The following is a 23,926-nucleotide window of genomic DNA, read 5'->3' as shown; positions in this document are numbered from 1 at the left end:
CCTCTCTCTGGACTTTCTCTACGGTGGCTGCCTGCTTAGAAGGCCTAAGCACCAGCTCTCCAGCCTCCACACGCAGGTTGGGTGTGCTTTCCATTCTGCAACAGTAAAGCAATGCAAACAATGAAAACCCCCACTGAAAACCCCCATACACAATAAATATTCATGGAAAATTTTAAATCAGTGGCATTAGTACTAATTTTTTTCTTTTTAGTTATATATTTTTATAATTTTAAACGAATTTCGTTTTCTTTTTCCATAGTTGTTGATTATTCGGATCATAAAACTGACATAAAGTGAGTAAAGGGTCAAACGAACGCTCATCAGAAGAAGTCTGCATACATTATATTTTTGAGAGAAAAAAAAGTGGATTTACTGGCGTCGATGAAAATCATGAATGAAACTGTACATTTTATACAGAATTATATGTTTTACGTCAGCTGCTTATGAACTGCTCGATATATTAGCCCATTGTTTTTCTCACGCCACTTCTGCATGCATTGCACATAGTTAAAAGAAAGAAAACCTGCACTTTACTGGGTGTCGATGAAAATCATGAATGAAACTGTACTTTTTATACAGAATTATAAGGTTTAGGCGGGTCAAACGTCATTCCAACGTAACGACTCGGCATCACCCCAATTTTTTTTCACCCGCCTCTTCTGCATGCAGTACACTTTGATAAAAGGCTTATTATGTGCCTCTTTTAAAAATACAATACAGATAAAACAAGAGAAAGGGAAAGAAATATGCTTACTTACGTGCTCAACGAAAAAATACAGGGTAGAAAAACCCACAAAAAAAGAGAGCAAAAAGGCTAAAAAATGATCCGTGTGCAGAAAATTGCAGCGTTTTTAAAAAAACGTTTGTGTTAAATATTGTTTTAAATGGAGTAAAACAGCAAAAGATGGTTATTTCCGGTTATTTCGGGGCAATTCGTGATTCAGACAGAGTGAATCGAGTGAATGACGTCGGAGTCGACGTTGGCGCCGGCGACGAGGCCTCGGCCAATAGGAGCCGAGGCAGGGCTCCCGGCCAATGGGAGGAACCGCCTAGGGGAGGAACGAACGTCTCTGAAACATCACAAACTGCCATATGTAGCTGCCTGGTTTAAGAAAGATTGGACTCTTTGACTGATGATTCCCACCCTTTATTCGAATGTCCGTCATCACAGATAAAGGCACCGTCGAACAACGTCTCTGGAACGAACGTCTCTGAAACATCACAAACTGCCATATACTTAGCAAATATTGCTAATATGAATAATTGATGTGAGTAAGTGAGTGAGTGAGGTTGCAATTGGCATTGCACTTGAGATTGACATATATACATATATATATATTGTACAACTGGGCATGCGCAAAGGCGCTACTGGGCATGCGCAAAAACAGAGAAAAATGCGCGGTGGGGATGCTAAAGCTTCGCCATCGTTCTTCTCTGTTTTCGCGCATGCGCATTAGTGCCTTCGCGCATGCCCAGTCGCACAAACGCGGTACAAACGAGACACCATCAAAGCGTAGGATCGAATCCCGACCGAAGCACAAATATTAAACATTATATTACACACTATTATATTCATATTATGCCTATTTCATGTGTATACATAAAAGTAACATGCCGTGCGTTATTTGTTTCACCTTTTTCTGCATAGATATTAAAATCTGTTGTGTTAAACATTATATTGTATTTATATTGTTTATGTTAAATAATATACTGTATTCATATTGTTTCCCCTTTTTATATTGTTTCACCCTTTTCTGCATAGATATATTGTATTTATATTGTTTCACCTTTTTCTGCATATATATAAAAATTTGTTATGTTAAACATTATATTACATTTATATTATGTCAATAATTTTATTTCAATGTATAAATAAAAGTTACATGCCGTGTATTATTCGTTTCACCTTTTTCTTCAGTAAAAAAAATATCAATTAAATATCAGTAGTTGTTGTTGTTGTTGTAGTTGTTGTTGATGATGATGATGTATAGATGCAGAAAACACCAAACACAGCAGCAGTAGACTACAGTGTGAAATAGATTATTTATTTCAAACTACAATACAATAAAACATGATGATTTTGATGATGATGATGATGATAATAATAATACAAATAGAGCATCAGAGCAGACACATGGCATAAATGTTCTGGGGCGAGATGCAGAACAGTGGTATTGATGCAGAACAGTGGCACAAGGCTTCATTCCTCTTATTTTAAACCACATCAATCACAGCAGACAGACGCATAGTATAAGGGCTCATTACAGACATGCATGGATAAATAATGCAGCAGCATACAGTGTGAAGTACCAACGCGGCGGCAACAGAGCCAGTGGCAACTGGACGTAACTCCAAAGACAGTGACCACATTATTGAACATACCCACATGTCCAAAAGGCCTATATAACTTGTCAGCGCATAAAATCAGAACAGCACAAATGCATGACAATGTGTTATACAGGTGTGAATGTGTTATACAGGTGTGAATGGGACAGACAATGTTTTCTTTTCTTTTTCTTAAGCCATATGATAGGCAGCATACACACACAGTATAGGCCTATATAACTTGTCAGTGCAAAGAATCAGAATAGTACAAAGGCATGGCAATGTTATACAGGTGTGAATGGGATACACAATGTTTTTTTTGCTGTAGAAAAGTTGTGGCAGGTGTGGACCGGTGTTTGTAGGAAGCCTCCACACCGCGGCAAGGTCCCGGTCCTTGTGGAGGGTAAAGTCAATGTCTTTAAAAAACAAACAAACAAACACTGAAACAACTATATACACCTGCCCCAGCGAGAATGCGAAATCAGTCCGGGGCTCGACCCTGGTCCTTCATCTCCCTCAGCCAGTCCTCCACACTCTTACCCGCTGCGGCGGCAGAGCAAAAATGTACATTGCCGTAGCGGGTGTGTCCGGTCTCCCTCCGCTTTGGCTGGCCGCATCTCCTGCACTTTTGTTCTTGTGGCACGCCGGCCCGGGCAGCGACGACTGTTCCTGCCGCTGCCCTCTGCTCAGCCCTCTTCCTCCTCAGCCATTCAGTTTTGTACGCAGAGCGAGGCTGAGGAGGGGGAGCAGGAGGTGGTGCAGGCAGCCGAGGGCCGGCGTGATGTGCGGCGGCCAGCGGCAGAGGGAGGACGTGTGGGGCTGGCGTTGTCCGAGGGAGCGTTGGGATGGGGAGCACCCTCACACTCTGCTGGGGCAGTGAGAGGTCCAGAAAGAGAGGCTGTGTTGCCGGAAAAGGTCCTGTTGCAGCTGCAGCAGCCGGTGGTATGGCCAGGACAACAGCTGAGGGGGCAGGCGGTAAAGGCGCCAGTGGGCGCACTGGCGCTGGCAGAACAGGCACCGGTGCTGCCACGGCCGGTGCTGCTGCCAGAGGTCCCGCCGCCCTTGGCGCTGCTGTCCTCGCCTGGCCTGTTGCTGCTGCCGGAGAACGATCCACCGCTGTTGCTGGGCACGGCGCCGAACCCGCTGCCGCTGCCGCTGGTGGTCGTCCCTCTGCTGCAACGCCTGAAGCTAGCACAGTCCTCTCCTTCTCCCGCTGCATCCTGGTGAACCTGAAAACGGATTTCAACGTAGTGTTTTAGTTACATGTACAATTTTGAGAGCATGCCATTCAAGCATGTCATTACCATAACATCAAAAGCATCAAACATACCACAGCGAGAGGGTCCTGGCGTTCAGCTCAAAGAGCTGTATGGGCGCCCGAGCCATCAGCCTCTGGTGGCCCAGCACAAGGTCCCGGATGTGCTGGTACCGAAGCAGTATGCTGTCCCACCGCGACCTCCGGGCACCGCGCGCACGGCTGCCCGAGGGGATCAAGCGGCAGAGCTGGGTGCATACTGCCTCTACCAGCCGGCTTGCGCTGGGACTGCTGGCAGGTCCAGAGGTCTCTCCGACCAGGCAGCTGTGGACAATGGACAAAAACAATGACAGATATGAGCATGATAATGGGCAACATTACATAAAGCAGCTTGTTTGTACACCAGGGAAATGTATGATGGAAGCGTAGCCTTACCGTCTCAAGCTTTCCACACCAGGTATACTGGGGCGGCTTGGCTTGGCTGCCATGAAGCGCCCCTGAGCTGGCCTGTCCCTGTAGCGGGGAGGGTAAACCACTCGGGCCCTGTCGTACGGTGACAGGGCCTCGTAGAGCCTGATAAGCTCGTCTACCCTCCCCTCTGACAAGGCCGGGTCGTGACGCAACCCCACCAAGGCCGTGGCCAACTGGACCACGGCCAGGTACCCCGGCTGGTCATCCGGTCCTCTGTAGTCCTGCAGACACACAAGAAGAGATGGAAAACAATAAGTCAGGTGGATGGAACAGAGCGAGCGCAGTTTTTGGTGATGCGAGATGCACTGCAGTCGCAGACCACAAAGAGATGGCGTGCTTACCTCAGCAGCCTGCTGAGGCTCTGGCGAGGACCGGCCGGGGGAGTGGGGTGCGGGCTCGGGGGCACCGGTCGGACTGGATGGCTCGGGCGCGGGTGCGTCAGCCGGTCGCCCTGACCGCGGGTCCGTCTGAGGAGCTGGGAACTCGCCAGGCACGTGCAGGGTGAGGTCCTCCACCTCCTGCGGGCCGTCGGCGAGCTCGTCATCCTCGACGAGTTGGGGAACGTCCCCCCCCGCGTCCGGAATGTCAGGGTCCAAGCTGACGTCCTGCAGCACTCTGCCCGTCTGGGAGTACAGGTACTCGATGCCGATGAGTTCCCCTGAAGTACAACAACACAAATCGCATCAGTCAGTCTGGTACAAATATCATTCAGTGTGGACACGTGTAAGCGCGGTGGCTTGAGTGTTCTTACCCGTGTACTCCCTGGGCTTGGTGTAATCCTTGACCACACTCGTGCCAAGCACCCTTTGGCTGAGCTGGTCAAGGGAGTGCTGCAGGGGGCCATTGTAGGAGCGGAGCAGCGGCCGTCCCTCCTGTGCCACGGACGCCGCCCTGTCGGCGTTCCACCGCGTCAACCCCTCCAGGAGAAATGCCTGGAAGTGCCAGGGATTGGCACTTTCTCCTGAGGAGGAACACAGATCTGTTTAGCAGTTTATTCAGTGCACACAATGTGAATGACAGCGAGTCGATGACAGTGAAAGATTGACATGACAGTGAAGCATGTGAAACATACCTGGAATGAAGCGGTTGAGATGCAGGTGGAACGACTCCAGGGACGTGGAGCCTCGTGCACAACGGTACACCGGCAGGCTGATCCCCCCCTTGGTCACCCTGCCGGTCTCAGTGTACAGCTCCACGCCCGGCGGGTCCTGGATGCAATGGAGGTGGCGCCGCTGCTCCGTCCAGATCTTCTGGATGCGGTCTTGGTCCAGCAGGGAAATCCCCATGGTGTCTCGTCCGTTGGCACCGCCGAAGGTTTCCAGGAGGTCACCGATCAGCCGCTCCGTCTCCGCCGCTCCACGCGTGCGGCGACGGCAATGGAGAGCCATATTCTTGCGGCTGACGTGCCTCCACACTCCGGCGTCGGACGAGAAGGTCATCCCCTGCGCCTCAAGCATCCTCTTCTTCGCCTTGAGCAACCGGGCTGCGTCCTCTGGGTCCCACAGGAAGATGCACGAAGACAGCTGCTGCAGGAAGGGTTTATACAGCTGGTGGCTCTCGGTGGTGACACCTGTTATGGAAAAATGCATGTTACATCAAGTTATGGAACCATGATGTCTCTTACTGTGATGCTGTTTGTTTAATTATTGTTTTTGCCACAACGCACCTGACGCGAACCGCCGCATCAGGTGCCAGATGTCCAGCCGGACCACCAGCTTGTCCCACTTCCCGAACATGTCAGCTGTCTTGGATCCCCCGTGGGACGAACAACAGTCCCGGTCGACGTAGAGGAGCTGAGGCGGCTCCACCCCAGCGTCCCGATACCGCCGCATTAACCCCGCAGCCATGGACAACAGGCCGGCACCCTCGGCGTCCGTGAGCACGGACATGAGCACCTGTCCGTGCTCGTTGCCGACGTTCGTTGCCCACGCTGCGGTCTGGGCGGCAGCACCGGCGAGCTTCCGGGTCACCTGTTTGAAAGAATAAAGCATCTCAGTAAGGCTGCACGCACATAGCCAGAGCGTGATACTCCGCACCACATTTATATACATATATATTTATACATACATAGCACCACATTTACCTTCTTGGTCGAATCCATCTTCAAGACCGTTCCGAAGACGGAGGTGACCCGGGCCTTCACGTCCTCCAGGCGGGAGAGGATGTCGTGGCAGTACACCATTAACAGCCACGCGTACTGGGGCACGGGTGGCGGTTTTGGTGGTGGGGTGCACATGCGCACGACACCTCGCGACGTGAAGGGCTCCATGACGCTGAGGTAGTGTATGGACCGCCGCATCCAGGCCTCTGTGTGTGCCTCACAGAGTTTTTTGTACAGCTGCGTGGCGCTGTTCCCCCGAGTACGCTCACGCAGCTGGATGATTACCCGCCGGTCGCAGGCGAGCCTACAGAGAGGAGCACATCATGTGTTACAGAAGAGCCACACACAGACACACTGTGACAGTGTTCAGACAGGTACTTACTTGTAGGTGAGGATTGCCGGCAAGAGGGCGCAACACACAGACACACTGTGACAGTGGTCAGACAGCTACTTACTTGTAGGTGAGGATTGCCGGGAAGAGGGCGCCACAAACAGACATACTGTGACAGTGTTCAGACAGCTACTTACTTGTAGGTGAGGATTGCCGGGAAGAGGGCGCGATGCCCCTCTCCCAGCTGACCCACGACCTCCTGCGACCAGGCAGCTACCTTCCTCTTACACCGACGGCACTCCAGGTACTCGGTGGCCATCAAGTACCAGCCGTCGATGTCCAGGACCCTCCGGATGGTCCTGTAGAGCCCACACTTGGTGAGGGCCCTATTACAGCATGTCGGCCGGACGCCCCACAGACGCAGGGGCGTCCAGAGGAACAGCCGACACGCGAAGAAGGCAGCTGGTGAGGCGGATGGCTGAGTGTAACTCGGCCGGGGCTGAGGGGGGTCCCACCACAGCTTGAGGTCTGTGGTGAGTTTGGTCCTCCCCTCGCTGTCTGTCTTGAACAGCTCCCGGCCGATCCACTCCTGCTCTTCCACGGTGAGAGCTGTCCGCCAGCTCTCAGGCAACCGGGACTGTGAGGGAAAAAAACAACACAAACAAACACACTGTAAGGAGGCTGAGAGGAGGTGCTGCATGCAGTTTGACAGTCAACTTCACTGAGTTGTGCCGTCCATGAGTACGGGCACGGTGTGTGTGTGTGTGTGTGTGTGTGTGTGTGTCTGTGTTTGTGTTTGTACCTCAGCCGAAGCAGGAGTGGGCGTTGCGGGCTGCTCCACTTTCCTCTCCTTCCTCTTCCTCTTCTCCGGCGCTGGTGCCAGGGTGGCCTCCCCAGATGGCGTCTCCTCCACGGAGACGCGACGGGGCTCCTCCCTGGTCAACGCCGGAGCCCGAGCCGGAACCGCGAGCGTAGGTGGAGCAGCCGCAACTCGAGGTGGTGGCGGTGGGGGAGGGATGGAGGACAACGCCGGAGGAGGTGGAGATGGAGGCCTCACCACCAGCGGGAGAGTCTGAAGGACCTGTACGTGAGCTTCAGACACATTCACACACAACAAAATGGCATCAGCACAATGATAGTCATGGGGCAACACACAGGCAGGCAAGACTAAGTGAGTCTGAGTGTTAATGACGTGCAGCATGCCAGTGATTAGATGACGTGCAGAATGCAAGTAATTAGATGACGTACAGCATGCCAGTGATGGGGCAGATGGTTTAGTGCTACAAGGTGAATGTCAAGAGATGCAGCAGGGCCAAGGGAAGTAGACATGTGAAGGTGGTTAAGCAAATCTACATTGCCACTACGTTCTACACATCTACCACCGACAAAGACGGCTACATTACCTGCCAAACCTACCTTTGGTCTTCAAGCATCAGCTGTAGAGACCAGTAAATGAAACCATTACAGTTAATACAAAAATACCGCCAGAAGAATATATATTGAGGGCAAATGTTACAGTGTGACGTGTCCAGTGTGGTGCCAGTTACCCGTTTCTAAGTCAGTGGCCATCTGGACCAGATCCTCGTCCGTCACCTCTGTGGGGGGGGGGGGCGGCGGCGGAACCGAGGGGCACTGGTCTCTGACGGATGTAGACACCGCTGTGGGGTGGGAGGGCAATGGTTAGTTAATCCTGTACACTGAACCACTGTTGTGTTAAAGAGAAAGAAAGAGATCTACCTGGAACTGCAGGCCGTGCTGGTGTGGTCATCAGCTTCCTGACCTTGGCCTGCAGCTCACCTGGGGCCATTGGACGCCTTCCCAGTAGGGCCGAGAACATGGGAGCGATCGGCTTGCGCGGCGGCAGCGCGGTGGAAGCAGCGGCCTTGCTGGGGCCACTGCTGGTGGTGGGGGTGCTGCTGCTGCTGCTGCTGCTGCTGCTGGTGGGAGGTGGGGGGGTAGCAGCCACCTCTGCCGACCGCTCCTTGTCTCGGCCCAGGATGTACTTCCTGGCGGCGTCCATCGAGGTCCCAGGCTGCGGTGTCTTCCGCCGTAGCCACTTGACAAAGCTGCAAGACAATGATCAAAGATTAACACGCATATCAACAAGTCACAGCACCCTGTCGACAGTTCACTGCCCTTCACCACAACAGGACTTACTTCTGGTGCTGCTTCTCCTTGGAGTCGTACAGGTCCTTCAGGGTGGCCTCCTTGTAGTCCCCAAAGCCAACAAGCGCCTCGCCCTCACACCCGGGCTGAGTGGCGCGAGCCCGGGCCTCCTCGTGCACCCGGTGGTAACGCAGCTGCTCAGCAAAAGCAGGGTGGGCGCACGAGTACCGGGCGAGTGCGTCCTTGTTGGCCATAAGGGGGCTGTCGGAGGCACTTTTCTCCCGCTCCCGCTGGTGGCTGGCAACCAACTGCGTGGTGTAGCCCACGTCGTTCTCCAGGAGCCAACGGAAAGTTTGACCCTGGTACTTGCCAAACTGGATGCTGTGGCATCTCTGCACAGAACAGTAATGCCATGTGTCTGCTCTGATGCTTAAAGGGGTGGTAAAACACGATTTCACTTTTCTAACTGTGAAATGTTGCTGTTTGAGCATAAACAACATCTGCAAAGTTACAATGCTCAAAGTTCAAAGCAAAGGGAGTTATTTGCTTTTAAAGAAAAGGACTACAACAAACGGCTGGTAGGGACTACACGACATTCCTCCCAGGTTAGTGACATCAGCAACCCTAAAATGTACATAAACCCCGCCCCCGGGACACGCAGTCCATGTTGAGAAGAGGAAAAGTTGTTTTATAAGAAGAACATTTGTGAGTCAGCTCAAACTTTAGCATCCTTCTTTTCACATGCAATAAAAAGTCACTCTGTGTGCATCTCACAACAGTTCCTATAGGAGCGATTTATAGATTATCATGACAGAATTATGCTAATTGAAGATAGTTAACTCCACATCAGAAACATAAATTCATCAACTAACCATTCAGAGACGTCCTGTTGCATTCTACATGTTGTCACTTCTTCTTGAGTCTCTCCATCTTTGTCTGACTCTGTTTTATACCCCCCTGGTTTTTTTAAATTGTAAACATGGTTACTCACAGCTGATGTAGCCAGCGCATTTATTTATTAATTTCGAACGGTAAACAGTCAGATTCACCAGAACTCCTTTACTAGGTGTCCTCTGTCACTTTTTAACGGACATCCTGCAGCCAGAATCGAGTACTCACCCAGACCATGGTATAATAGAATGCTAATGCATAATTTAAATACATAAAAAAGCTCCACAAATAAAATAAATGGGCAAGACAATTAGCATGATCTTCATGAAGACAAATAAATGTTCTATAAATGTCATTAAGGACTGTTAACATGGCCTTTGTGAAGGCAGATTAACATTCTAAAATAAAGAACAGTCTTTTATGACTGTTTAATGACCCTCATGGGAGAAAATAAGTGTTCTAAAATAAAGAACAAGCATTTAAGACTATTAACATGGCCTTAACTGTGGGATCCCTATATACCCTTTGTTTAATTAAAATCTGTACAAGTACAACAAATATGTATAAATGTAATAATACATACGTACATATATTAATTATATATATAGGTCAGACATGGCCTATTTTAACAGAGAAGCATTCTGAAATAAAGAAGGACTGTTTCGTGGTTTTTATGAGGGCAAATAAATGTGCAAAAGTAAAAAACTATAATTTAGGGAAATTTACATGACTCATGAAGGCAGGTAAACCCTAAATTAGGTTTTGATATATATTAACATGGCATTTATTGAGGGCACATAAATGTTCTCAAATAAAAGAACAATCGTTAAATGTTCTAAAATAAATAATCATTATTAAGGACAATTTATATGACCGTTATGAAGGCAGATAAACCTTTTGAAATAAAGAACAATCACTTTGGAATAATTACATGCTCTTTATTAAATGCAATTAAATATTCCTTAATAATAAGAAACAGGACATTTACAATATTTACACAAATAACTATTTACAGTGAAGCATTTCTCCTCTCCTGCAGCCACTCTTCTACAGTCTTTCCCTCTGCTGTGGCACAGAAGAAGAAGCTGCCCACCCTGGTGTGCCCAAACTCTTTTTTTCTGGGCTGCCCACATCGACTGCATGTGTAATCTTTTCTTTCACGTTGCTGTGGAGGGGGCAGCCCTTGCTTCTGGGCTAAAAACTCTTCTGCCTTTCTCTTCCTCCACAAAGTTGTTCTGCTCAAAGATGGAGCAGAGAGTGACGCCGGCAGTGGAGCAGAGAGCGATGCTACCGGTGGAGCAGAGAGTGACGCCGGCGGTGGAGCAGAGAGAGATGCTACCGGTGGAGCAGAGAGTGACGCCAGCGGTGGAGCAGAGAGCGATGCTACCGGTGGAGCAGAGAGTGACGCCGGCGGTGGAGCAGAGAGCGATGCTACCGGTGGAGCAGAGAGTGACGCCGGCGGTGGAGCAGAGAGAGACGCTGGCGGTGGAGCAGACAGGGCGGGTGCTGATGCGGGGGGAGGATGTCGCTGATTGAGTGCTGATTGAGGTGCAGCGGGCACTGACGTCTTCTGTTTGGCTACAGGAAGAAGGGTGTTAGACACCATGCGGATCTGAGGCAAGGGCACACTCAGAGCCAGCACGTCTGCTTCCAGCTTCTTCCAGTAGTTGTTGTACCTGTTTAAAATGGCACAATTAATAGGATGAACAGAATATGAGAATTGTAAAATTCCTTTTATAGCTGGCTTTAAAAAGAAACTACTTACCAGACAGAAAGCGTCCGCTGATTGACCTCAAACAGCTGAATCCTTGCCCGTCCCCTCAGTGCTGGGCAGTTCCCCACCAGCCTCCGTATGGCCTGGTAGTCGTGTAGAACGGCAGCCCAGCGGTTCAATGAAACTCCCCACTTCACCTTCCCCGCTGGATGAATGGAGGAAAGCTCCAGACATACTGCCTCTACAATTCGACTAATATTGGGCCATTGCGCAGGGCCCGACCCCTGCCCCAGCACACACCTGTAAAATAAAATAGGGAATTATAAAGCATATAGTCATTTACATTATTAAAGCTCTGTGTGCAAATATTTAACTTACCGCTTCAGGCTCTCCTTTCCATGACAGGTGGAGGTTTTGGAGTGGGTGGCCTTAAACCTGCCTTGTAAGAGTCTCCCCTTGTGTCTCGTCGGATAGGAAACACCTTTTTTGTCACTGTCCGGCAGTCTGTCCCACAGCCGAACAATGTCAGTGGCTTCCCTATCTGAGACACAAGGCTTTTCTCTCAGCTCGACGAGGTACCTGGCCAGGTCCACCACTCTGTCAAAACCTGGTGTCCCGTCTGGTCCTCTGCACACCTAACAAGAAGAAAGAAGAAATTAGTGGATGGATAAAAAAAGTCCTCCATATGATGGCATGGCAAGGGATGCCTGCATGCATACATACATCTTCTTGGGGCTCAGGAGGCAGGTCCTGGGAGGACTGAGAGGGTGAGGCTGAATCCTGAGACAAGCGTACAGCTTCCTGGGTGGACACTAAGGAAAGAGGGGAGATGGTGTGGTCCTGCTCCTCTGCCTCATCCCCAAATCCCTCATCTTCTGCCTCCCCTAGGTCATCTGGGATTCTATCTGGGGCATCTGGGTCCCGCCCAAAGTCCTCCCTGAACTCCCAGGACTGCTGCGAGCACAGGTACTCCACCCCGATGAGCTCGCCTGACAAAACAAAATTAAATTGAAAACAAGGTTTTAAAACCGACACCTGTGCATTACAAAGAAAACAACAAAGCATGGCATTATAGACACATACCCGTGTACTGTCCTGGCTTTGAATGGTCTTGTACAAGACTACAGCCAAGAAGACGCTGACTGAGCTCATTGAGGCTGTGCTGGAGCGAGGCACTGTAGCAGCGCAGGGACGACGGGCCCTCATCCATTACGGTAGCAGCAGCAGCAGCAGCAGCGCGGTCCTCGTTCCACCGCTCCAAACCCTCAAGCAGATAAGCCTGGAAATTTTCCAGGTTAGCGCTCGTTCCTGATAAAAAAAAAAGGAAACATTAACACTAATTTATAATTACAAAAGAGATAAAAACAGACAATCACAAAAAAAAACATTGAGGTGGATGTGTGTAATCTCACCGGGTATGAAGCGGTTGAGGTGGTTGTGGAAGGACTCCAGGGAAGTGAAACCCCTAGCGCAGCGGTAGACAGGAAGTGTGAGCCCTCCCCTTGTCATACTTCCTGTCTGGGTGTACAGCTGCACACCAGGGGGGTCCTGGATGCAGGGAAGATGGCGTCTTTGCGTGTCCCATATGACGTCCATCCTCTCCTGGTCCACCAAGGGGATGCCCATGGTTTCCCTGGCGTCCTTGAAGGCCTCCAGCAACGTACAGATTAGCTGCTCTGTCTCCTCCACGCCACGTGTGCAGCGCCAACTGTCTGGAGGTGAGCCTGCTGGTTAGCTGGTCATCAGTGAGGCCTCTGATGCCATGCTGTTGCTCTAGCTCCCTCATTTTGGCCTCCCTCAGCAGAGCCACATCTCCCTCGTCCCAGACGAAAATGCAGGCAGAGAGCTTCGCCATGAACAGACCGTAGAGCGGGTGGCTGTCAGTGTGCAGACCAGCGGCGAAGCGCCGCATGAAGTGCCACACATCGAGACGTACCACCACATCACTCCAGCCGCTGAACATGGCACCTGCTCTGGATGTGCCCACAGAAGAGCAGCAGTCTCTGTCCACATAAAGGAGCGTGGGGGGAGCGACACCAGCCACCTCGTACCTCTTCACCAGGCCTGTGGTCATGGGCAGCAGTCCCTGACCCTCGTGTGAGGTGAGCACAGACATGAGGACCTGTCCGTGCTCATTGCCCACATTGGTGACCCAGGCTGCGGTCCCAGCTGCAGCTCCTGCCAGTTTTTTGGCCACCTGTTGTTGGAAAACAGAAAATTCAGTACAGATAACCTACAAATTTTTTATCTACACCTGTATATACACATTTGGGCCTTTGAAACTAATATTTGATTAATATGTTACCTTTTTTGTGGAGGCCATCTTCAGGATGGACCCAAAGACAGAGGTGACCCTGGCTTTGAGCTCACCATACCGGGACCGGATATCCTCTGCGTGGACAGAGAGGAGCCACTTGGCGGTTGGTACAGGCGGCTTGGGTGGTGGAGGTGAGATGGGCTGTGTGGTGGTGCCATGGAACCGGTGACACACAGAGAGATATTGCAGGGACCTCTCCATCCATTCCTCACTATGCTGTTCACACAGCTTGTGATACAGCATAGAGACGCTGTTGCCGAGAGATCGCTCCCTCATCAACTTTGCCACATGCATATCACAAGAGAACCTGTTAAAACACACAGACAAAGGCAAAGTTTATTAAAGTTCCTTTAAAGTGTTATCTTTTCCAGAGCAGAGGAAAGGTGCGATGTTTCCCATACAAAAAGATAAAAAAACTGTACAGACTTTGATATTGTTTTAAGACTGACATCTATCGAAGGTCAAGCAAGGCTCAATGGGGGGCCGTTAACACATCTTGAATAGAACCTCAGCTGTCAGGCTAGGTGTCTCAAGGTGTTGGAATGTTATTGTTCTGAGCTTGACACCTTTGAAAGGTCAAGCAAAGATCAATGGGGGTGGGTCGTTCACACATTCTGTATAGAACCTTGACTGGCAGACACAGTGTCGTGGGGAAAAACTACAGAAGCTTGTTTTGTGTACAAATTATTACATGTAATTAATTTTAAAAGTACTAAGAAAAATATTATTTTTAAGTAATTTAAGTTACATTATTACCATTACATCCTAGTTAACGGTGTAACATGTTAGTAGGTAATTGCACCTGCAGTAAGAATAATTTTCTCATGACTCACCGGTAAGTGAGGATAGCTGGGAACATCCTGCGGTGAGCCGGATCCAGCTGGTCCAGGACGTCATAGGACCACGCGGCGAGCTTCTTGTGGCAGCGCTGACACTCCAGGTACTCTGTTGCCAGAAAATACCAGCCGTGTAAATTCAGCACCCGCCTCACTGTCTTGTAGAGCCCACATGATGTCAGTCGCCGACCAGACCGTCTGCAGTCTGGCGAGCTGCAGATCAGCTTGTAGGACCACATTCTGTAGGGCATCCACAAACACAGCGGCCAGGTGAAGAACACGTCCGGCGATGCTGGAGGCTGATGATACTGCAGACGAGGCTGGGGAGGGTACCACCACATCTGCAGGTTATCTGTCAGCGCTGCCCTTCCACCCTGGCGTCGGAAGAGGGAGCGGCCGATCCACTCGTGTTGTTCTTTTGGAAGGGAGTGCTTCCAGGCCTCAGGGAGAACAACCTATAGGAACACAAAAATATGTCATGTATGAATAAAAACAAAATGAGTAAATTAATAATAATATATATATATATATATATATATATATATATATATATATATATATATATGTGCAAACTTCTGGTGTGAAAACTGTACCTCAGAAGCCGCTGACACCAGCCTTTGAGCGGCTCTTTGCTCCAAGCGAGGTGAGCGGATCGGCGCTGAAGGTGGTGGTGCTGGTGTAAGTACTGTGAAGAACACATCATTTTAATTTTGTAATTAGTACTAATGATTTAATAATTTGAAGACATTTATGGTTACATAACAATACCATATGATGTTAGGAAATGTATTAGTGATCACATAAGATCAGGTGAGCATGCTTTTTCTACACACAAAAGAAAACAAAACACTCACACTGTGGCTCCACCTCCATGGCTGAAGCCAGCAGATCTTCATCTGTTGGCTCTGAGGGCAGAAAAATTACAATGTTATTCATAATTCCATTAGAACGTGCATAGAATTACACCACTTATAGATCTAAAAACTCACTGTGTGCTGTGGCTGGCTGGGAATGGGAGCTTTGGGTGGGAGGAGGAGAAGTCAGGCGTGAAGGGTGCGGGACAGCAGGCTGGGATGCAGAGGATGACTTTTTTTCCCTTTGCTGGTCCCTCAGCAAGATGTACTTTTTCAGGGCGTCCATCTTGCTGCCTGTATTGGTGCCCTTGTGCCGGATGAACTCCACATAACTACATAAGAAACACAATAGTTTACATGATAAGAGTAAAATAAATACAAAACAGCAATACAATAACAAGCAAGCAGAAGCACATATTACCTTTTCCTCTCCCTGTCCTTAGCCTCATAGAGCTCCTTGTAGGTGCTCTTCTTGTGGACCCCAAAGCCCACCAGACAGTCACCCTCACAGCCAGGTAACGTGCCCTCTCTCTGGACTTTCTCTACGGTGGCTGCCTGCTTAGAAGGCCTAAGCACCAGCTCTCCAGCCTCCACACGCAGGTTGGGTGTGCTTTCCATTCTGCAACAGTAAAGCAATGCAAACAATGAAAACCCCCACTGAAAACCCCCATACACAATAAATATTCATGGAAAATTTTAAATCAGTGGCATTAGTACTAATTTTTTTCTTTTTAGTTATATATTTTTATAATTTTAAACGAATTTCGTTTTCTTTTTCCATAGTTGTTGATTATTCGGATCATAAAACTGACATAAAGTGAGTAAAGGGTCAAACGAACGCTCATCAGAAGAAGTCTGCATACATTATATTTTTGAGAGAAAAAAAAGTGGATTTACTGGCGTCGATGAAAATCATGAATGAAACTGTACATTTTATACAGAATTATATGTTTTACGTCAGCTGCTTATGAACTGCTCGATATATTAGCCCATTGTTTTTCTCACGCCACTTCTGCATGCATTGCACATAGTTAAAAGAAAGAAAACCTGCACTTTACTGGGTGTCGATGAAAATCATGAATGAAACTGTACTTTTTATACAGAATTATAAGGTTTAGGCGGGTCAAACGTCATTCCAACGTAACGACTCGGCATCACCCCAATTTTTTTTCACCCGCCTCTTCTGCATGCAGTACACTTTGATAAAAGGCTTATTATGTGCCTCTTTTAAAAATACAATACAGATAAAACAAGAGAAAGGGAAAGAAATATGCTTACTTACGTGCTCAACGAAAAAATACAGGGTAGAAAAACCCACAAAAAAAGAGAGCAAAAAGGCTAAAAAATGATCCGTGTGCAGAAAATTGCAGCGTTTTTAAAAAAACGTTTGTGTTAAATATTGTTTTAAATGGAGTAAAACAGCAAAAGATGGTTATTTCCGGTTATTTCGGGGCAATTCGTGATTCAGACAGAGTGAATCGAGTGAATGACGTCGGAGTCGACGTTGGCGCCGGCGACGAGGCCTCGGCCAATAGGAGCCGAGGCAGGGCTCCCGGCCAATGGGAGGAACCGCCTAGGGGAGGAACGAACGTCTCTGAAACATCACAAACTGCCATATGTAGCTGCCTGGTTTAAGAAAGATTGGACTCTTTGACTGATGATTCCCACCCTTTATTCGAATGTCCGTCATCACAGATAAAGGCACCGTCGAACAACGTCTCTGGAACGAACGTCTCTGAAACATCACAAACTGCCATATACTTAGCAAATATTGCTAATATGAATAATTGATGTGAGTAAGTGAGTGAGTGAGGTTGCAATTGGCATTGCACTTGAGATTGACATATATACATATATATATATTGTACAACTGGGCATGCGCAAAGGCGCTACTGGGCATGCGCAAAAACAGAGAAAAATGCGCGGTGGGGATGCTAAAGCTTCGCCATCGTTCTTCTCTGTTTTCGCGCATGCGCATTAGTGCCTTCGCGCATGCCCAGTCGCACAAACGCGGTACAAACGAGACACCATCAAAGCGTAGGATCGAATCCCGACCGAAGCACAAATATTAAACATTATATTACACACTATTATATTCATATTATGCCTATTTCATGTGTATACATAAAAGTAACATGCCGTGCGTTATTTGTTTCACCTTTTTCTGCATAGATATTAAAATCTGTTGTGTTAAACATTATATTGTATTTATATTGTTTATGTTAAATAATATACTGTATTCATATTGTTTCCCCTTTTTATATTGTTTCACCCTTTTCTGCATAGATATATTGTATTTATATTGTTTCACCTTTTTCTGCATATATATAAAAATTTGTTATGTTAAACATTATATTACATTTATATTATGTCAATAATTTTATTTCAATGTATAAATAAAAGTTACATGCCGTGTATTATTCGTTTCACCTTTTTCTTCAGTAAAAAAAATATCAATTAAATATCAGTAGTTGTTGTTGTTGTTGTAGTTGTTGTTGATGATGATGATGTATAGATGCAGAAAACACCAAACACAGCAGCAGTAGACTACAGTGTGAAATAGATTATTTATTTCAAACTACAATACAATAAAACATGATGATTTTGATGATGATGATGATGATAATAATAATACAAATAGAGCATCAGAGCAGACACATGGCATAAATGTTCTGGGGCGAGATGCAGAACAGTGGTATTGATGCAGAACAGTGGCACAAGGCTTCATTCCTCTTATTTTAAACCACATCAATCACAGCAGACAGACGCATAGTATAAGGGCTCATTACAGACATGCATGGATAAATAATGCAGCAGCATACAGTGTGAAGTACCAACGCGGCGGCAACAGAGCCAGTGGCAACTGGACGTAACTCCAAAGACAGTGACCACATTATTGAACATACCCACATGTCCAAAAGGCCTATATAACTTGTCAGCGCATAAAATCAGAACAGCACAAATGCATGACAATGTGTTATACAGGTGTGAATGTGTTATACAGGTGTGAATGGGACAGACAATGTTTTCTTTTCTTTTTCTTAAGCCATATGATAGGCAGCATACACACACAGTATAGGCCTATATAACTTGTCAGTGCAAAGAATCAGAATAGTACAAAGGCATGGCAATGTTATACAGGTGTGAATGGGATACACAATGTTTTTTTTGCTGTAGAAAAGTTGTGGCAGGTGTGGACCGGTGTTTGTAGGAAGCCTCCACACCGCGGCAAGGTCCCGGTCCTTGTGGAGGGTAAAGTCAATGTCTTTAAAAAACAAACAAACAAACACTGAAACAACTATATACACCTGCCCCAGCGAGAATGCGAAATCAGTCCGGGGCTCGACCCTGGTCCTTCATCTCCCTCAGCCAGTCCTCCACACTCTTACCCGCTGCGGCGGCAGAGCAAAAATGTACATTGCCGTAGCGGGTGTGTCCGGTCTCCCTCCGCTTTGGCTGGCCGCATCTCCTGCACTTTTGTTCTTGTGGCACGCCGGCCCGGGCAGCGACGACTGTTCCTGCCGCTGCCCTCTGCTCAGCCCTCTTCCTCCTCAGCCATTCAGTTTTGTACGCAGAGCGAGGCTGAGGAGGGGGAGCAGGAGGTGGTGCAGGCAGCCGAGGGCCGGCGTGATGTGCGGCGGCCAGCGGCAGAGGGAGGACGTGTGGGGCTGGCGTTGTCCGAGGGAGCGTTGGGATGGGGAGCACCCTCACACTCTGCTGGGGCAGTGAGAGGTCCAGAAAGAGAGGCTGTGTTGCCGGAAAAGGTCCTGTTGCAGCTGCAGCAGCCGGTGGTATGGCCAGGACAACAGCTGAGGGGGCAGGCGGTAAAGGCGCCAGTGGGCGCACTGGCGCTGGCAGAACAGGCACCGGTGCTGCCACGGCCGGTGCTGCTGCCAGAGGTCCCGCCGCCCTTGGCGCTGCTGTCCTCGCCTGGCCTGTTGCTGCTGCCGGAGAACGATCCACCGCTGTTGCTGGGCACGGCGCCGAACCCGCTGCCGCTGCCGCTGGTGGTCGTCCCTCTGCTGCAACGCCTGAAGCTAGCACAGTCCTCTCCTTCTCCCGCTGCATCCTGGTGAACCTGAAAACGGATTTCAACGTAGTGTTTTAGTTACATGTACAATTTTGAGAGCATGCCATTCAAGCATGTCATTACCATAACATCAAAAGCATCAAACATACCACAGCGAGAGGGTCCTGGCGTTCAGCTCAAAGAGCTGTATGGGCGCCCGAGCCATCAGCCTCTGGTGGCCCAGCACAAGGTCCCGGATGTGCTGGTACCGAAGCAGTATGCTGTCCCACCGCGACCTCCGGGCACCGCGCGCACGGCTGCCCGAGGGGATCAAGCGGCAGAGCTGGGTGCATACTGCCTCTACCAGCCGGCTTGCGCTGGGACTGCTGGCAGGTCCAGAGGTCTCTCCGACCAGGCAGCTGTGGACAATGGACAAAAACAATGACAGATATGAGCATGATAATGGGCAACATTACATAAAGCAGCTTGTTTGTACACCAGGGAAATGTATGATGGAAGCGTAGCCTTACCGTCTCAAGCTTTCCACACCAGGTATACTGGGGCGGCTTGGCTTGGCTGCCATGAAGCGCCCCTGAGCTGGCCTGTCCCTGTAGCGGGGAGGGTAAACCACTCGGGCCCTGTCGTACGGTGACAGGGCCTCGTAGAGCCTGATAAGCTCGTCTACCCTCCCCTCTGGCAAGGCCGGGTCGTGACGCAACCCCACCAAGGCCGTGGCCAACTGGACCACGGCCAGGTACCCCGGCTGGTCATCCGGTCCTCTGTAGTCCTGCAGACACACAAGAAGAGATGGAAAACAATAAGTCAGGTGGATGGAACAGAGCGAGCGCAGTTTTTGGTGATGCGAGATGCACTGCAGTCGCAGACCACAAAGAGGTGGCGTGCTTACCTCAGCAGCCTGCTGAGGCTCTGGCGAGGACCGGCCGGGGGAGTGGGGTGCGGGCTCGGGGGCACCGGTCGGACTGGATGGCTCGGGCGCGGGTGCGTCAGCCGGTCGCCCTGACCGCGGGTCCGTCTGAGGAGCTGGGAACTCGCCAGGCACGTGCAGGGTGAGGTCCTCCACCTCCTGCGGGCCGTCGGCGAGCTCGTCATCCTCGACGAGTTGGGGAACGTCCCCCCCCGCGTCCGGAATGTCAGGGTCCAAGCTGACGTCCTGCAGCACTCTGCCCGTCTGGGAGTACAGGTACTCGATGCCGATGAGTTCCCCTGAAGTACAACAACACAAATCGCATCAGTCAGTCTGGTACAAATATCATTCAGTGTGGACACGTGTAAGCGCGGTGGCTTGAGTGTTCTTACCCGTGTACTCCCTGGGCTTGGTGTAATCCTTGACCACACTCGTGCCAAGCACCCTTTGGCTGAGCTGGTCAAGGGAGTGCTGCAGGGGGCCATTGTAGGAGCGGAGCAGCGGCCGTCCCTCCTGTGCCACGGACGCCGCCCTGTCGGCGTTCCACCGCGTCAACCCCTCCAGGAGAAATGCCTGGAAGTGCCAGGGATTGGCACTTTCTCCTGAGGAGGAACACAGATCTGTTTAGCAGTTTATTCAGTGCACACAATGTGAATGACAGCGAGTCGATGACAGTGAAAGATTGACATGACAGTGAAGCATGTGAAACATACCTGGAATGAAGCGGTTGAGATGCAGGTGGAACGACTCCAGGGACGTGGAGCCTCGTGCACAACGGTACACCGGCAGGCTGATCCCCCCCTTGGTCACCCTGCCGGTCTCAGTGTACAGCTCCACGCCCGGCGGGTCCTGGATGCAATGGAGGTGGCGCCGCTGCTCCGTCCAGATCTTCTGGATGCGGTCTTGGTCCAGCAGGGAAATCCCCATGGTGTCTCGTCCGTTGGCACCGCCGAAGGTTTCCAGGAGGTCACCGATCAGCCGCTCCGTCTCCGCCGCTCCACGCGTGCGGCGACGGCAATGGAGAGCCATATTCTTGCGGCTGACGTGCCTCCACACTCCGGCGTCGGACGAGAAGGTCATCCCCTGCGCCTCAAGCATCCTCTTCTTCGCCTTGAGCAACCGGGCTGCGTCCTCTGGGTCCCACAGGAAGATGCACGAAGACAGCTGCTGCAGGAAGGGTTTATACAGCTGGTGGCTCTCGGTGGTGACACCTGTTATGGAAAAATGCATGTTACATCAAGTTATGGAACCATGATGTCTCTTACTGTGATGCTGTTTGTTTAATTATTGTTTTTGCCACAACGCACCTGACGCGAACCGCCGCATCAGGTGCCAGATGTCCAGCCGGACCACCAGCTTGTCCCACTTCCCGAACATGTCAGCTGTCTTGGATCCCCCGTGGGACGAACAACAGTCCCGGTCGACGTAGAGGAGCTGAGGCGGCTCCACCCCAGCGTCCCGATACCGCCGCATTAACCCCGCAGCCATGGACAACAGGCCGGCACCCACGGCGTCCGTGAGCACGGACATGAGCACCTGTCCGTGCTCGTTGCCGACGTTCGTTGCCCACGCTGCGGTCTGGGCGGCAGCACCGGCGAGCTTCCGGGTCACCTGTTTGAAAGAATAAAGCATCTCAGTAAGGCTGCACGCACATAGCCAGAGCGTGATACTCCGCACCACATTTATATACATATATATTTATACATACATAGCACCACATTTACCTTCTTGGTCGAATCCATCTTCAAGACCGTTCCGAAGACGGAGGTGACCCGGGCCTTCACGTCCTCCAGGCGGGAGAGGATGTCGTGGCAGTACACCATTAACAGCCACGCGTACTGGGGCACGGGTGGCGGTTTTGGTGGTGGGGTGCACATGCGCACGACACCTCGCGACGTGAAGGGCTCCATGACGCTGAGGTAGTGTATGGACCGCCGCATCCAGGCCTCTGTGTGTGCCTCACAGAGTTTTTTGTACAGCTGCGTGGCGCTGTTCCCCCGAGTACGCTCACGCAGCTGGATGATTACCCGCCGGTCGCAGGCGAGCCTACAGAGAGGAGCACATCATGTGTTACAGAAGAGCCACACACAGACACACTGTGACAGTGTTCAGACAGGTACTTACTTGTAGGTGAGGATTGCCGGCAAGAGGGCGCAACACACAGACACACTGTGACAGTGGTCAGACAGCTACTTACTTGTAGGTGAGGATTGCCGGGAAGAGGGCGCCACAAACAGACATACTGTGACAGTGTTCAGACAGCTACTTACTTGTAGGTGAGGATTGCCGGGAAGAGGGCGCGATGCCCCTCTCCCAGCTGACCCACGACCTCCTGCGACCAGGCAGCTACCTTCCTCTTACACCGACGGCACTCCAGGTACTCGGTGGCCATCAAGTACCAGCCGTCGATGTCCAGGACCCTCCGGATGGTCCTGTAGAGCCCACACTTGGTGAGGGCCCTATTACAGCATGTCGGCCGGACGCCCCACAGACGCAGGGGCGTCCAGAGGAACAGCCGACACGCGAAGAAGGCAGCTGGTGAGGCGGATGGCTGAGTGTAACTCGGCCGGGGCTGAGGGGGGTCCCACCACAGCTTGAGGTCTGTGGTGAGTTTGGTCCTCCCCTCGCTGTCTGTCTTGAACAGCTCCCGGCCGATCCACTCCTGCTCTTCCACGGTGAGAGCTGTCCGCCAGCTCTCAGGCAACCGGGACTGTGAGGGAAAAAAACAACACAAACAAACACACTGTAAGGAGGCTGAGAGGAGGTGCTGCATGCAGTTTGACAGTCAACTTCACTGAGTTGTGCCGTCCATGAGTACGGGCACGGTGTGTGTGTGTGTGTGTGTGTGTGTGTGTGTCTGTGTTTGTGTTTGTACCTCAGCCGAAGCAGGAGTGGGCGTTGCGGGCTGCTCCACTTTCCTCTCCTTCCTCTTCCTCTTCTCCGGCGCTGGTGCCAGGGTGGCCTCCCCAGATGGCGTCTCCTCCACGGAGACGCGACGGGGCTCCTCCCTGGTCAACGCCGGAGCCCGAGCCGGAACCGCGAGCGTAGGTGGAGCAGCCGCAACTCGAGGTGGTGGCGGTGGGGGAGGGATGGAGGACAACGCCGGAGGAGGTGGAGATGGAGGCCTCACCACCAGCGGGAGAGTCTGAAGGACCTGTACGTGAGCTTCAGACACATTCACACACAACAAAATGGCATCAGCACAATGATAGTCATGGGGCAACACACAGGCAGGCAAGACTAAGTGAGTCTGAGTGTTAATGACGTGCAGCATGCCAGTGATTAGATGACGTGCAGAATGCAAGTAATTAGATGACGTACAGCATGCCAGTGATGGGGCAGATGGTTTAGTGCTACAAGGTGAATGTCAAGAGATGCAGCAGGGCCAAGGGAAGTAGACATGTGAAGGTGGTTAAGCAAATCTACATTGCCACTACGTTCTACACATCTACCACCGACAAAGACGGCTACATTACCTGCCAAACCTACCTTTGGTCTTCAAGCATCAGCTGTAGAGACCAGTAAATGAAACCATTACAGTTAATACAAAAATACCGCCAGAAGAATATATATTGAGGGCAAATGTTACAGTGTGACGTGTCCAGTGTGGTGCCAGTTACCCGTTTCTAAGTCAGTGGCCATCTGGACCAGATCCTCGTCCGTCACCTCTGTGGGGGGGGGGGGCGGCGGCGGAACCGAGGGGCACTGGTCTCTGACGGATGTAGACACCGCTGTGGGGTGGGAGGGCAATGGTTAGTTAATCCTGTACACTGAACCACTGTTGTGTTAAA

The 23,926-nt window shown here is 50.4% G+C and overlaps 1 protein-coding gene across 1 annotated transcript; it reads right to left on the bottom strand.

Moving 5' to 3' along the window:
* Nucleotides 1-7,995: 7,995 nt before the first annotated feature.
* On the bottom strand, nt 7,996-15,819 carry LOC143736383 (uncharacterized). The gene is made up of 16 exons (XM_077227123.1): nt 15,623-15,819; nt 15,337-15,533; nt 15,202-15,252; nt 14,941-15,032; nt 14,345-14,802; nt 13,500-13,818; nt 12,733-13,391; nt 12,607-12,659; nt 12,278-12,502; nt 11,918-12,183; nt 11,573-11,829; nt 11,246-11,494; nt 10,820-11,156; nt 8,641-8,981; nt 8,221-8,549; nt 7,996-8,141 (listed from the first exon to the last, which is right to left on the bottom strand). Exons 1-16 carry the CDS (start codon nt 15,817-15,819, stop codon nt 7,996-7,998), a joined length of 4,176 nt encoding a protein of 1,391 aa, XP_077083238.1.
* Between the last annotated feature and the right edge of the window lie 8,107 nt (nt 15,820-23,926).

The sequence above is a fragment of the Siphateles boraxobius genome, unplaced genomic scaffold (genome assembly GCF_051911475.1).
Source record: "Siphateles boraxobius isolate OS27281-9 unplaced genomic scaffold, OSU_SipBor_1 13, whole genome shotgun sequence".
NCBI lineage: Eukaryota > Metazoa > Chordata > Actinopteri > Cypriniformes > Leuciscidae > Siphateles > Siphateles boraxobius.
Note: the sequence above shows the minus strand (reverse complement) of the source record. Positions and strands in the feature narration are given on the sequence as shown.